The sequence below is a fragment of the Salvelinus namaycush genome, chromosome 21, assembly GCF_016432855.1.
Source record: "Salvelinus namaycush isolate Seneca chromosome 21, SaNama_1.0, whole genome shotgun sequence".
Classification (NCBI taxonomy): domain Eukaryota; kingdom Metazoa; phylum Chordata; class Actinopteri; order Salmoniformes; family Salmonidae; genus Salvelinus; species Salvelinus namaycush.
The window spans coordinates 51,438,707-51,453,766 of record NC_052327.1 but is presented as its reverse complement, the minus strand read 5'-3'; the positions used below and the strand labels follow the sequence as shown (position 1 = coordinate 51,453,766).

Genomic DNA, 15,060 nt, shown 5'->3' with positions numbered 1-15,060 from the left:
CTACCTCCTCCTCCACCTCTCCCCTCCTCCACCTCTACCTCCTCCTCCACCTCTCCACCTCTCCCCTCCTCCACCTCTACCTTACCCCCTCCTCCACCTCTCCAATCCTCCACCTCTACCTCCTCCTCCACCTCTCCCCTCCTCCACCTCTACCTTACCCCCTCCTCCACCTCTCTAATCCTCCACCTCTACCTCCTCTTCCACCTCTCCCCTCCTCCACCTCTACCTTACCCCCTCATCCACCTCTCCCCTCCTCCACCTCTACCTCCTCCTCCACCTCTCCCCTCCTCCACCTTTACCTTACCCCCTCCTCCACCTCTCCCATCCTCCACCTCTACCTTACCTCCTCCTCCACCTCTTCAGTCAATAACTCCAACGAGCTGGGTCCGATGGAAGAGCTGGCCCTGCCGGCCAACAAGACCTCCGTCACGCTCCCCAACCTCAAGTACAGCACACGCTACAAGTTTTATTTCAATGCCAAAACAGGCCAGGGAGCAGGGCCCGTCATTACAGAGGAAGCCGTCACTATTATGGACGAAGGTAAGTGTGAAAGTACGCTACTGAAGGTCACAAGTAGAAAACAAACTTTGACTGTAGTCAAAGGCGATAGAGGACGTATCTTGTAAATTGATATGGTTATGGTATGGGAGTCCTCCTTAGTTACATACCATTCCACACATGTACCATGTTGAATGGTTCAGGTCAACACCAAACATCTAGATGGTGTATTGTGTATCTTATACTCGCTTATGAAGCATGCTTCTCTGTTTAAATGTTCATAATGTCAGTCTGTTGTCCTTGTAGATCTACTGTTGAATCGTCTTCAGTGTGTCAAACAGTGTGCAGCTTTGTGTCAAAGCATGGCATAACCTCAGTGTAGTAATGGTTGTAAGAACACTAACTGTGAGTGTGTTTCCCAGTACTTTGAAATGAGCTGGTCCAGTTAGTTTTGTATTACAGCAGGTTCATGCTTACTCACTGGTACATTTAGTGAAAGGGACATGCAGGCGTCATATTGACCTTGATATCAACTTTTGTGTCCCCTCTTTTCCCTCAAAGTCCTAATGTATCAGCCTTCAGTAGACGAGGTTGGAGGAGGTACCTGTAGCTCTCAGTCTGCATGCTCTTCATACAAACAGATCCGGGCCCATATTTACAAAGCATCTCAGAATAAGAGTACTGACCTAGAATCAGTTTTAATGAATAGATCAGCACTCATACTGTACTCTGAGATGCTTAACGCATACTGCCTTGGCTTCAAAGACCGGTCCAAGCCTGCGTTCCCCTTTGAAAGACTCTCCTCCTGCTTCTACCAATCCCCTTGACCCCTCGACCCAGCAGGACCTGAATTCAAAGCTGAAACCTTGAAGATAGCTACATACAGATGTAGAATCTTAATTTGACCTATATTGTCACAGCAAGTGTTACAATAAAACATTTACAAAAATAATCCTGCAGCAACAGAATTTGAACGTTTAGTCCATAATGTTGCTTGATCGGTGTTTAGGCTATTAGCTGGTCAAAATCAGGCTACATGTGTTAATATTACCATGTGCTAGTGCATTTGTTCAGTGAATTTATGTAAATCACAAATCTCATCTGCATTTCCTGTTGGCGCAGGGAAATTCTCAGCAACAATAGAGTGATCAAATTAAAATCCTACATCTGTACAGACATAATTATATGACGTGGTGCTTATTTGGCTGCTGTAACACCGTTAACCATATAGCACACTCAAAACTCTTCAGTGTTGCATCTTACTTTCTAAAGGTGTGATGGCAACTCTGTGACTGCTGATCTATGTCTGTATTTCTATGTCTGGCTGGTGCTGTGCTGTCCCATGCATGACATTGTGCATGTTTGAACCCTGCTCCGACTGATCCTCAGACATGTTGACTGTTTACTTGCACTTCCACTGCATGCGTGGTAATGGACCTGTTTGTCGCCAGCTCGCTGTCTTACCTATGCTTGTGGTTGAAGCTGCTGTGTCTGATGAGTGTTGGGTATGGTGTTTCTTATTCTTCTCCGTGTTGTTCCAGGGAACACCCGAACCCAAACCTCACCTCCCATAGCAGGGTCTCCTCCACGCCACCCATTCCACAAGGGTACAGCCGCTCTAGTCATTGTCCATGCACATCTTACAGTCTTAGTGATTACATTTGTAATGTATTACAAATGTTCAGGCTTTATTGTCTGAATCCGTTTGTAAGGTACTTGTAGGAAAGGAGCAACTGTAGATGTAATAGAAGTAGACCTAACTGAAAGTGGAATGGAAAATCAACGTGTATTTTGCTTTGATTTTGACCTATAGATTCTATGATAGAGACAGATGTTCAATATAATGTATGCCTACAAGCAAATGATGTGTTATTTGTATGGTATAAACCAGTGGTTCCCAACCTTTTTTAGTTATTGTACCACCAACTGAATTTTGCTCTGCCCGGAGTACCCCTGAAGTACCCCCTCATGTGTATTTTACCAGTAAGCCTATGGTCTCATGAGTCTTCTTAAGTACCCCCTGTGGATAGGCCTCGTACACCTGGTTGGGAACCACTGGTATAAACTGTAGCAAAGTCATCTACGGGCTTTGTCAGTATCTAAGCAAGTTGAGTGTGAGTGCACAGACTTAAAGTCAGACTCAGATTGATATATTTTTACGGAGTATTTTAGGAGTATTTTAGGAGTATTTTCAGCAGGAACAGTTTGATTAGAATTGTATTTTTTCAATTGACCTTTGACCTACAGTGTGAGCTTTTTGGTTGTCTTCTTCTCTTGTTGTGCTCAGTGCATCCAGCGGCTCCGGCATTCAGGAACGTTAGCTCTTCCGTGGGAGAGGACGGAATGCTTATCAGTTGGGAGTACTGGGGAGCGGAAAAACATGTTTATCTAGAATATATAATTAAGAACGACAACAGTAAGACAAACTATTTTATCCACTGTACATCAGTTATACTTAAACATATAGGTACAAGAGACTCCTACTCAGTGATTTGCTAATGCAGGTTTATGCAAACATTGGCAGTTACAGTACCAGTCAAAAGTTTGGACACACCTACTCATTCAAGGGTTTTTCTTTATTTTTGCTATTTTCTACATTGTAAAGAAAAACCCTCGAATGAGTAGGTGTGTCAAACTTTTGAACTGTACTGTATGTCTAGCACAGATAGGATAAATTATCTAGTCTGATTAAAAAATCATCTTTGATATACTGCCTTCAAACTGCCCCGACACAAATCTAATAATAAACAGGAAACAGCAGCAGAAAGAGTCTAAAACAAGGATGTGCGACTCCAGTCCTCAGGGGCCGAAGTGCTGTCACACTCTGTCCCGATTCCTTGCAAACACAGCTGATTGAACTAATTACTTACTAAACTGAATATCATGATTAGTAGATTATTGGAGTCAGGTGTGTTAGCTGGGGCTGGGACAAAAGTGTGACCCTAATCAGACCCCCGAGGACTGGAGTTGCCCATCCGGGGTCTAAAAGGATATTTTTTATATCCCATATGGATTGAACTCTCATATGGTCTGTAGTTGTTTTGTTGACCTACACCGAGGGTAAAAACACACACCTAAAGTAATTGTGTTTGTAGTATAAATATTTAGAAAAACTGAATTCAAATACTCAAATGCATTTGTACCATGTAATGGGGATGATAATGTAGTAAAAGTGCCGGTTGAAATAGCATATTAGAGTAATCTGATTTAGTGGAATAACACAATTCCTCACTGAGACACATCCTCTAATGAGTTTTTAGAATCATACTTCATTTGTAGAATTCCATGAAATAACATACTATGCACGTGGGTCTTTCTATAAATAATGGGACCAATGTGGGACATTGGGATCAAAATAAAAAATATTTTTTTATGCAGTTCCACATGTGTATTTAGAGGAGTAAAAGTGAATATATGCAAATTGCCCTTAACTCCACCTATACAACATTGGCTACAATAATTACTTGGACTTTTCAAGCACCCAATTAAAGACATTTTCAAGGTAGGCCTATTCCAATACTTGCATTTCTGAGCTCCAAATTCAAGTTCAAGTAGGCTACTTCAAGCCCCTTGTATTGTTTAAAATTGCAGGTGTAACATGGAAAATCATATTTTTTGTCATGTTATTTCATTACCAGATCATAGTGTCAATAAGCCCACTAGGCGATGTAATGTGTTGTCATTATAGCCAGAATAATTCATAGGAAGAGCGTTGGGTGTTGCGCAATAGTCTATCCTACACAACTGGGCACAGTAGACTCCGGTGTCCAATCCGAAGCACAAATACATAGGAAAATATGAACACATGAACTTGATGCTTTCTCTGTTAAATCTAAGGAGACCCTGCTGTAAATCAAGCAGACAACAACAGATAATTAACATCAATTCTCTAAGGTTATTAGATCCAATGTGGATCCAGGTACAGCGGTCTTCACCAGTGTAACCAATGAGACACCAAAATATTCTGGACATTCCTTTTTTCCAGCACTGTTGTTGTGTCACATTCACTATCACAACAGCTGTTCTTCACTTGACTGTCTGTCGGAAAATTCCTTCCTGGATTAGATGATGATGTGTGAAAATAACACGGCGTAAATAATTAGTTGGACAGCAAATGCGCATCCAACAAAGTATTATGCATAATTACTGAAGAACCACGGTAATGACAGTATCGATGTAGGTTTTAAGTATCAAGGTAAGGTGACTCTTTTGGTTGAAGCATTCGATTTTGCAATCGCATGTATTATTTTGGATTTGTGTGCCGATGAAAACTATTTTCACACTGTAACATAAGAAGAAACTAAATGTTACCTAGTTACACAGCATTTCTGAGATCTCTATACAAAAAAATTGTCAGACAGCTAGATCCAGGATTCTCACAGAGTTCAAGTTCAATGTTTAATTTAACTGATTAATGCTTAATATATGATATAACGACAACTTACACTGCCATAAATGTAAGGACAGAAAAGTAATGTCACATGATTTTGAACAAATCATTCAAGACACCAACCATGATAAAGGGTTAAACAGGTTTTAAATCAACTCGTGAATTATATTAAATATAGCTATGATCCCCCCCTTATATCTTAACGTAATGACATGGCAGATTATTATCAATGACTTGTCAGCAGCTGTAACAACTTGTTCTGTGTAGGAAATACTCACTGGTTCCCTAGTTTATAGAAAGACCCATATACACAATTAGTGATATATAATATTGATATGATAGATGCCAGTTCATGACACAAGATAAAACCATCCCTGCATGAAACTCCATAGCCCATCCCAACGTTGTTACAATGTCAGGTGTACGGTGGACATATTAGGACATCAACAATGTTAGTCTAACTAAGTACGGTAGTCCTAATATGCGCACCGTACATTCTGACTGATGGATGTCCTAAAATGTGCACCGGACAGACAAACATCTTTGAAAGCGCCTTTCTTCCTGCAGCTCTCGGTGAAGAGGAGTGGCAGAAAGAGTATGTAAATGGATCTCAGGCCTATGTGCTGAAGGGCTTAAAGGAGGGCCTGTCCTATAGGGTACGCGTGGTTGCCAAGGGTCACGACGACCAAGCGGTGCTCCACCAATCAGAGGAGCTTTTGGTGACCGTTCCAGGTGAGGCAGCACGCGATTGGCTGGTCGTCACCGGCGCCGCCCGGCCTCGCCTTGCCTTGCCCTGTGTTGTTGTAGAGATTGAGAAACGTGTTTGGTATGCTAGCTGTGTAATTCTCTACTGCTTAGGCACCTATTCAGTAGGTAAACGATCCAGTTCATTAACAGTATATCTGTTGTCGTGGTCATTCTAATGGAAACGTACGTTAGGCATGTTCAGTAGAGATATAGACTGGGTCGATTTCTGACCTGCATGATGTCATCCTGTCTGTGTTGTTTTCCTGGAGAGACGTCCTGTAAGACCATCTCCTTATTGATCATATCATTCACCTAATGTAGCAGACGGATATAATCCACCTGACTGTCCTTCTGTGCTTAACTTAACTTGTCTCTCTGTGTGTGTGTGTGTGTGTGTGTGTGTGTGTGTGTGTGTGTGTGTGTGTGTGTGTGTGTGTGTGTGTGTGTGTGTGTGTGTGTGTGTGTGTGTGTGTGTGTGTGTGTGTGTGTGTGTGTGTGTGTGTGTGATTGAGAGGAACAAAGAGTGCTAGAAGACTTGAGAAAGTTGTTTGCCTCACCTACTGACGAAGTCGAGCTGTTAACCATCATAATCACTCTCTGTATTAATGTGCCTTCTTTAACTTCCACAGCTGAGATGTTTTACATAACATCACTATCATAACTACTATCAACAACAACAAAAACAATAACATCACTAACATAACATCACTACTGTCTGTTACAGTAACACTATGTAACAATTTCCAAACTATATGTTCAAAAATTGTATTGCTCACAAGGGGTTCTTTGGAATCCTATTTTCATACTATCATGTACTTATGTTTTGATGGTCAATATCTACTTTAGGAACTGTGATTACAATAGTGGATGTGTGATAATAATGAGAATTCATTTATTGTCCATTACATTGTCATTATATTACAGTATAGGAACAAGGTTACCTTCCTTAATTAAAGCAAGCAGGCCTGTCATTAACAGTTTTCACTTCTCTTCCTCCCCTCGGTGCCTGACCAGCTATGCCATCCAGACAGGCTGACATCGCTACTCAGGGCTGGTTCATCGGCCTGATGTGTGCCATCGCTCTCCTCATCCTCGTCCTCCTCATCATCTGCTTCATTAAGAGGAACAAGGGAGGCAAATACCCAGGTGGGTGACACACACACACGTATACACAGACACACAAGTGCGCAGACGTTCACACACACACACACATGTCTACGCAGACACGCATGTGCACAGACATGCACACACAAACACACTCACTTCCGTCTCCACATCCATCACCTAGCTCAGGTCATAGTAACAGACCCATTTGCTCAATCTCTGTCCCTAGTGAAGGAAAAGGAGGACGCTCACACAGACCCAGAGTTCCAGCCCATGAAAGAGGATGACTGTACTTTTGGGGAATACAGGTGAGAAACGTGAATCTGTCCTCTGGAGCCCGTGGGCCAAGATCCTACACCTGCCCCAAGCCAACCACCCCACCAAGGCCCCGCTCCCTCCCCTGACCTGGTTCCTCTCAGCTGGGCAGGAGCTCTGCCCCGCCCCCCCTCCTTACAGCTGACCTCCAGCTGCTGGGCCTCAGACCCCCCTCCTTACAGCTGACCTCCAGCTGCTGGGCCTCAGACCCCCCCTCCAGGACCAGCATCGTTCCAACAAGGATTCTGTCAGTGCAGCTCTTTGGCGCTACACAGTAAAGCACAAGCCTGTTCTAAGGGAGGAAGTTGGGATGGGGTCAGAGATAGGGACGGGGTCAGAGATAGGGACGGGGTCAGAGATGGGGACGGGGTCAGAGATAGGGACGGGGTCAGAGATAGGGACGGGGTCAGAGATAGGGACGGGGTCAGAGATGGGGACGGGGGACAGGGGGTCGGGGGGAGGTCAGGGTTAGAAGTGGGGTCAGTGACGGGTTCAGGGACAGGGGCGAGTACGGGGACGGGGACGAGGTCAAGGGACGGGGATTGGATTCTCCTCTGCTTAGTGTGTTGGTGGCTTGTGTGCCCCCCCAACAGATTGATATTGTAGTGTGTTTGACTGTGTTGCGTCGTTCGAGAAACAGGATATACAATATAATTCAGGTCTAAGTTTTAGTGGATTTTCAAGCTTTTAAAAACTTTCCCAAGGACTGTCAGGAAAACGTGCAGTACTCAGTTACAGCATCCCAAACTGGCATGCATAGATACTGTACCTGCCCCACTCATTTCTCATTTCTAACCAAATGAATCCCTTGTAATGAATACATTATGCGTATAAATATAGCTATTGTATTATATGATATACATGCTTAGTAAATTCATGTTTGCATACATAAGCATACAGTGAGGGCACTCATCCCAGTCCATATTAGCTCTATCTGCAGTAATCTAGATATGCTTGCACTAGCATCCTCTAAGAATGTTTTTAGACTGCTTGCTTTTACAACCATGCATGCAAATATGAAGAACGGTGAAGCACTGTATTTATGTATAGCGTTTTGGAAACATTATTTTGTACTGGTCCAGCTTTATCCCCAATTTTATATGATTAGTTTTGCTTTTGTATTTGATATTATTACTTTTTGTATCATATATTTAAACATAAATATGTTATATAATATACATGATATGCTGTGATACATACATCTATAGATTATGGATATATAATGTTGTCTGATGTGCGTGATGTGGTGAAGATCTTATATGAAACTTACTGTTGGCAATAATGTATTGGATGAAATCCTAGATATGTACAGTATATGTTATCCAGTATGAAGCTACTGTATCAGCATGTTGGAGGGACATGGCCAGCACTGAGAGTACTCTCAATTCCAGGGCTAAAAGGATGCTATTTCAAGTTTATACAAGGCAAAATGCTATTGTTATTCTGTCCACATCATAACTCTATCTAGTTTGTGATCCTAACATGAGAGAAACCCTAATCTGTCCATTCAAATAAGAAAATAATAGACAATATAACAGAGTTTATATTGTTCAAATAACAAGTATTAGACAAAATATCACAAGGCTAAATGTATGATATAGAGTGCCTTTGTGAAGAGATATCATACTTTCCATCGATGCCATTATTCCAACCAAGGTGGACTGGAGCTTTATGTCAATAGAGACATAACCACCTAACTCTACTGAACTGTTCTGGTGTGACTGCAGTAAGTCCTGTACTGTAACTGTGATGTAACTGTTGACATTGAGCACCAGCGTCTACACTTACAGGTGAAATGAGATGTTATTATTTCACATTTATTTAACTTGTATAGCTCTTTTCATTACATAAAATAATCTTAAAGTGCATATTGTTAAAGAAAGATACATACTGCTATGTTAGTGGCTGCCTTATGCTTAGACATAAAAGGGCACAGTAAAACACAGATAAAACACTGATGGGTGTGTGTGTGTGTGCGTGCGTGTGTGTGTGTGTGCATATGTACAGTGTGTGCGTGTGTGTGTGTGTGGGTGTGGGTGTGGGTGTGGGTGTGTGTGTGTGTGTGTGTGTGTGTGGGTGTGTGTGCATATGTACTGTGTGTGTGTGTGGGTGTGTGTGCATATGTACTGTGTGTGTGTGTGTGTGTGTGTGTGTGTGTGTGTGTGTGTGTGTGTGTGTGTGTGTGTGTGTGTGTGTGTGTGTGTGTGTGTGTGTGTGTGTGTGTGTGTGTGTGTGTGCATATGTACAGTGTGTGCGTGTTGATGAGGAGTAAGTGGTTATGTATCGCTCACTCTCTGATCATCTGATCATTCTATGTGCTCTTCCTGCACTCTGTGTATAGGGGGATGTGGGTGTCAGGCAAGGTAAGGAAGGGTACTGCTAGGTGTCAGGCAAGTTAAGGAAGGGTACTGCTAGGTGTCAGGCAAGTTAAGGAAGGGTACTGCTTGGTGTCAGGCAAGTTAAGGAAGGGTACTGCTAGGTGTCAGGCAAGTTAAGGAAGGGTACTGCTAGGTGTCAGGCAAGTTAAGGAAGGGTACTGCTTGGTGTCAGGCAAGGTAAGGAAGGGTACTGCTAGGTGTCAGGCAAGTTAAGGAAGGGTACTGCTAGGTGTCAGGCAAGTTAAGGAAGGGTACTGCTTGGTGTCAGGCAAGTTAAGGAAGGGTACTGCTTGGTGTCAGGCAAGGTAAGGAAGGGTACTGCTAGGTGTCAGGCAAGGTAAGGAAGGGTACTGCTTGGTGTCAGGCAAGGTAAGGAAGGGTACTGCTAGGTGTCAGGCAAGGTAAGGAAGGGTACTGCTTGGTGTCAGGCAAGGTAAGGAAGGGTACTGCTAGGTGTCAGGCAAGGTAAGGAAGGGTACTGCTAGGTGTCAGGCAAGGTAAGGAAGGGTACTGCTTGGTGTGGGGCAAGGTAAGGAAGGGTACTGCTTGGTGTCAGGCAAGTTAAGGAAGGGTACTGCTAGGTGTCAGGCAAGTTAAGGAAGGGTACTGCTTGGTGTCAGGCAAGGTAAGGAAGGGTACTGCTAGGTGTCAGGCAAGGTAAGGAAGGGTACTGCTTGGTGTCAGGCAAGGTAAGGAAGGGTACTGCTAGGTGTCAGGCAAGGTAAGGAAGGGTACTGCTAGGTGTCAGGCAAGGTAAGGAAGGGTACTGCTTGGTGTGGGGCAAGGTAAGGAAGGGTACTGCTAGGTGTCAGGCAAGGTAAGGAAGGGTACTGCTTGGTGTCAGGCAAGGTAAGGAAGGGTACTGCTAGGTGTCAGGCAAGGTAAGGAAGGGTACTGCTAGGTGTCAGGCAAGGTAAGGAAGGGTACTGCTAGGTGTCAGGCAAGGTAAGGAAGGGTACTGCTTGGTGTGGGGCAAGGTAAGGAAGGGTACTGCTAGGTGTCAGGCAAGTTAAGGAAGGGTACTGCTAGGTGTCAGGCAAGGTAAGGAAGGGTACTGCTAGGTGTCAGGCAAGGTAAGGAAGGGTGCTGCTAGGTGTCAGGCAAGGTAAGGAAGGGTACTGCTAGGTGTCAGGCAAGGTAAGGAAGGGTACTGCTAGACTGGTGTCAGAGGAGGAACCAAAGAGCTGCCATACTGTGATATCTGTTAGATAAACAGTAACTAAAGCCACTTGGAGAAAAAGGCCTGTTGTAAAATCCATCCCAGGATTACACCACTGTCCTTATGTGTCTTCTAAACGGTTATGAGCTGTCATAAAGCCGACATAGTGATGTCATAACATATCATAGGATAATTTTTTGGTGCCATATGCAGTGATTTTGATCGCATCCTGGTTCCGCTAGTCATTTTTATGCAATGTGATATAAGCTGACATAACCTGTTATGAATGGTAATAACACATGTAGTAAATTATTAATAATCATTATTAAAGCTTTATGAAGGAGCGTTCACCTGCTATTCACTGTCATGAATCATAACCTCACAACGATTTCAATGTTGTCTAACTAATGCAACAACAAAAAAAGTGTTATTTGCCGTTTCTTCATTTGTTTGCAAAATTGTGATAATTTGTATTTTTTTGCTTTGAGTCATTTGGCTGAAAATGTGCTTTTCATATTTGTTTATTTATATCATTGCCTTGGATTTTCTGTTTTTCATTGCAACCTTTGTTGGTGAGAAAAGTTTATGTCTAGCATCACAGCACATATGATTATTTTCCACCTCATGTTATGCTTTCATGAGGAATTCAGAACAGGTATGATTTTGCTTGAATTCCCCTGTTGCGTGATGGAACCAACTAATCGATCATGTCTCAATTTTTTTTTAGACTTGGGGCAAAGTAAATTCTGCTACAGAAAATGAATCCGCTGCAGTGGACAGAAATGTTAATGACTATCAGATGTAGTACTATTTGAGTAAATATTTAAGTATTTATACAATATTATCATAAGTAACTAAAATTGTAGACTGATGGGATAGATCAATGGATCAGGCCATACTTTCCATATTAATAAGGAAATTACAAAACTACCAAAGGTAATTTGACCTGGGAAATCAAAGTAAAATTAATTGGCGGCCCTTCAACGCTCCATCTAAAAAAAAAGGCCATGCACTAACCTCCTTGTTTACATTCTCATGTCATCATAACACCTGCATGTCCTTTTCTCCTAGTGACACTGAGGACCATAAGCCGTTAAAAGGGAGCCGCACACCTTCTAACGGGACGGTGCACAGGGACAGCAGTGACGACAGTTTAGTTGACTATGGAGGTGGAGACGGACAGTTCAACGAGGATGGGTCTTTTATTGGGCAGTACAGCGGAACGAGCTCCATCAGGGAAACTGCTGAGGCCCCATCCCCAGTTAATACAACCGCTATGAACTCCTTTGTGTAGCCAGTCAACTGGTCAGCCAGGCCACTAGGTGGCGCTACAGTATATGCAACTTTTTTGTGTAGCCAGGCCACTAGGCAGCGTTGCAGATTCTTATATATTCTTTGCGTAGCTAATTAGACGTTTATCCTCCCAGCCAATAGGAGACACTGCGGTGACTGTTCCATCCCCCATATCACAGGGCAATCACATCATTGTGTGGCTTATCATCATCATCATTACATGCCCCACCCATCTGCACCCAGAACTACCAATGAGAACCACCCTGCTGTCACAGATACATAAGATACACATTGGAGATACTAGATACTCCTGGAGGACTACGATTCTTATACAGTGCATGGAAATCCTGAAATGATGTACATCCATATATTAACATATTGAGATTAACACTAATTAGTATATTACACGGAAGATATTGTCTATCTTGGACTACTATGCGGTTCACATTTGTATTATTTACCATATTGTTTTTCCAGTCAAAGCGTTATCTTGATATTATTGTGTATGTTAAAGGTACTTTTTGTCCCTCAGGGCCACGATAAAGAGGCATCAATGTCTTTGTGGACCTAGTGGTGAAATGAGTTACTAAATGTATGGCTATTATTCTATGTATTTTTGCAAGACGGGCAGTTTGTACAGTTTATACAGTTGTTGTTGCAGAAAGGTTGAATTAACAATCACATAGTGAAAGGTTGAATTTACAGTAACAAAGGTAAAGGTTGAATTTACAGTAACAAAGGTAAAGGTTGAATTTACAGTAACAAAGGTAAAGGTTGAATTTATAGTAACAAAGGTAAAGGTTGAATTTACAGTAACAAAGGTAAAGGTTGAATTAACAGTCACATAGTGAAAGGTTGAATTTACAGTAACAAAGGTAAAGGTTGAATTTACAGTAACAAAGGTAAAGGTTGAATTTACAGTAACAAAGGTAAAGGTTGAATTTACAGTAGCAAAGGTAAATGTTGAATTTACAGTAACAAAGGTAAAGGTTGAATTTACAGTAACAACGGTAAATGTTGAATTTACAGTAACAAAGGTAAAGGTTGAATTTACAGTGCAGGATTTTGTCCTAAATGTATTATTATTTTGCTGCGAAAGCAAATGCTGATGTTATACACGCCCTCATGACGTCATCCTCATGACCTTTGACCTGCATGTGACCTCATTTCCTGTGGTTGCAACTCACATGATCTCACCTGACGGTGACCTTATGGCTCTTCTTGTCAGACCCCAAGGGCATGTACTGGCATCCAACGGCAGCGTTTTTTTTGCTTTTCAAAATGTCATGTTCATTTGTGGTGCTTCATGGGTGGCCTTCAGCAGTAGTGTGCCTCAGAACTCTGATTCAGTTCAGTCTAGATTCATTTAAAAAAATACTGTTTTACCCAGAGTTCAGTGAGTGCAACGGGCACAAAGCCAGAGGACTGTGGAGTCACACTCTTGGGGGCATGAGTTCAGTAGGGAGGGATGAAACGATGGAGGACATCATAAAGGAAGGAATACTTCATATAGTCATATTTTAAAACGCTTTCCAGTGTTTTTTCTCAGATATGGGATTTATTTTCCTTCCATCAAGTGGCATAGGGCAGCCATATTAGACACAGCAAATGCATTTTATGTTTAAAATTCCTTGTTGTTTTCAAAGGTTCTGGTCATCTATGAAGTGTTTGTAATTCTGTGGTGCGTGTGTGCACGTGTGTGTGTGTGTGTGCTGTTGTTGAGGGGATATTGGTCATGCTAGGAAAGAGGTGCTCACTCGTATGAAGTACATTTGAGGGCCTTTGAGGTGACAAGGGTTCGCAAGCTATTTTCTTTTCTTAACTTGCATCAAGTTTTACGTTGTTGTTTTTTAGTTTTTTTTTACAGAAATGTCAATTATTTGTTGAATTTGTAAATATATCATTTTGAATGTACAGAGAAACACAGCTAGAAGAGCTTAAAGGGATGGTTCACCTAAATTACAAAATTCGATGACAACCTGAAAGGAAGAACTGTGCATGAAATAGTTTGAGAGAGCTGTGTTCAATATAGGCTACTATATATATATATATGTCTTTTTTTGTTTTTATTTCTTTTTTCTTAGCTGTGAACATTGTACATTATTGTAACTAACAGGACAAGATGTTGCCCATGAGTTCAGATTGGAGTTTTTTTTCATTTGTCAGCAATATAGTTGTGTGTTTCTGAAATGTCACTTCTCTGTATTAAATGAAACCATACAGTACTCAGTAAACTTTGAGATTTAATGTACTTTGGAGTGTTAGATAAGTACTATAATGTACTATAACATTGTGGTATTCTGCTTTATGTGGGTTATTCAAGCACAAAGTCTACCAAACTCATCCACTTTGTGACAGTATTGCAAAACGGTTGTATTCTTATTCAAAAACAGTTTCAAGGTTTTTACTAACAATTTATGTCTCTTTTCATTTATATTTAAGTTTCTCCACTTTTAGTGCAAGAATGAAGTGGAAATATAATGAATGAATAAAATCTAATGATCTGCTTTGATGTCCGTTCTATCTTTTACTGTAAAGCTTCATTCTGACTGTTCTGATGTCCTGCAAGCAAACGGAGCGTTGAGAGTTCTCTGATAGGACCAAGGTAACGTGTCTGAGGAAGGAAATTATACAGCAAGAGCTACAAAATGGTCCCCTAAATATTAACCCAACGAGTCCCATTTTGGACGTTGAGTTACAGACTTCTGGGTTGTACCGTTGTATTAGTCTTCTGTATCAACAGATACCAATCATTAGTCTGTGTGATTAACGGGAGCTGAGCTAGAACGGTGATTGAGACAAGGGCAGATCCCGAAAGGACCCGGGGACGGGTCTTTTATACAAAAACATCTGTAGAGTCGAATGGTTTGAGCTACAAACTAAAAGCTATCTATGAAAAACTGAGACTTTTTATCTATGATACTCACAGGCCACACTACAGTCATTAGAAGGTACGGGGTTCTTCAACAGAACAACATAGGAAATCCCAGGACATAGTGTCAATAATACTGTAATAAACTCACATAGTTACTGTCACAAACTCCACACAGTTGTCACTGACTAGTTGGATATTAATTTCCCACTGAGCAAACCATTTCTGTACTTACAGCATTCATATCAATTCATTTTGATCAGGTTTTTGCTTTGGTGGACCTTATTTTTTATTGACATTTGTC

The 15,060-nt window shown here is 41.8% G+C and overlaps 1 protein-coding gene across 7 annotated transcripts in view; it reads left to right on the top strand.

Annotated features, from left to right (window-relative positions):
- The window catches only part of LOC120066465 (neuronal cell adhesion molecule-like), a 108,376-nt gene extending 93,980 nt beyond the window's left edge, over nt 1-14,396 (top strand). For 3 of the 7 annotated variants that reach the window (XM_039017856.1, XM_039017853.1, XM_039017854.1), the window contains 8 exons: nt 364-540; nt 1,060-1,098; nt 2,040-2,105; nt 2,786-2,914; nt 5,456-5,620; nt 6,650-6,781; nt 6,969-7,047; nt 11,663-14,396. In XM_039017856.1, the coding sequence (XP_038873784.1) occupies nt 364-540; nt 1,060-1,098; nt 2,040-2,105; nt 2,786-2,914; nt 5,456-5,620; nt 6,650-6,781; nt 6,969-7,047; nt 11,663-11,885 (1,010 nt within the window). In that variant the 3' untranslated portion in view covers nt 11,886-14,396. The remainder of the gene's footprint in view (nt 1-363; nt 541-1,059; nt 1,099-2,039; nt 2,106-2,785; nt 2,915-5,455; nt 5,621-6,649; nt 6,782-6,968; nt 7,048-11,662) is intronic. The other 4 variants (XM_039017859.1, XM_039017858.1, XR_005478773.1 and 1 more) reach the window with 3 other exon arrangements.
- The last annotated feature ends 664 nt before the right edge of the window (nt 14,397-15,060 follow it).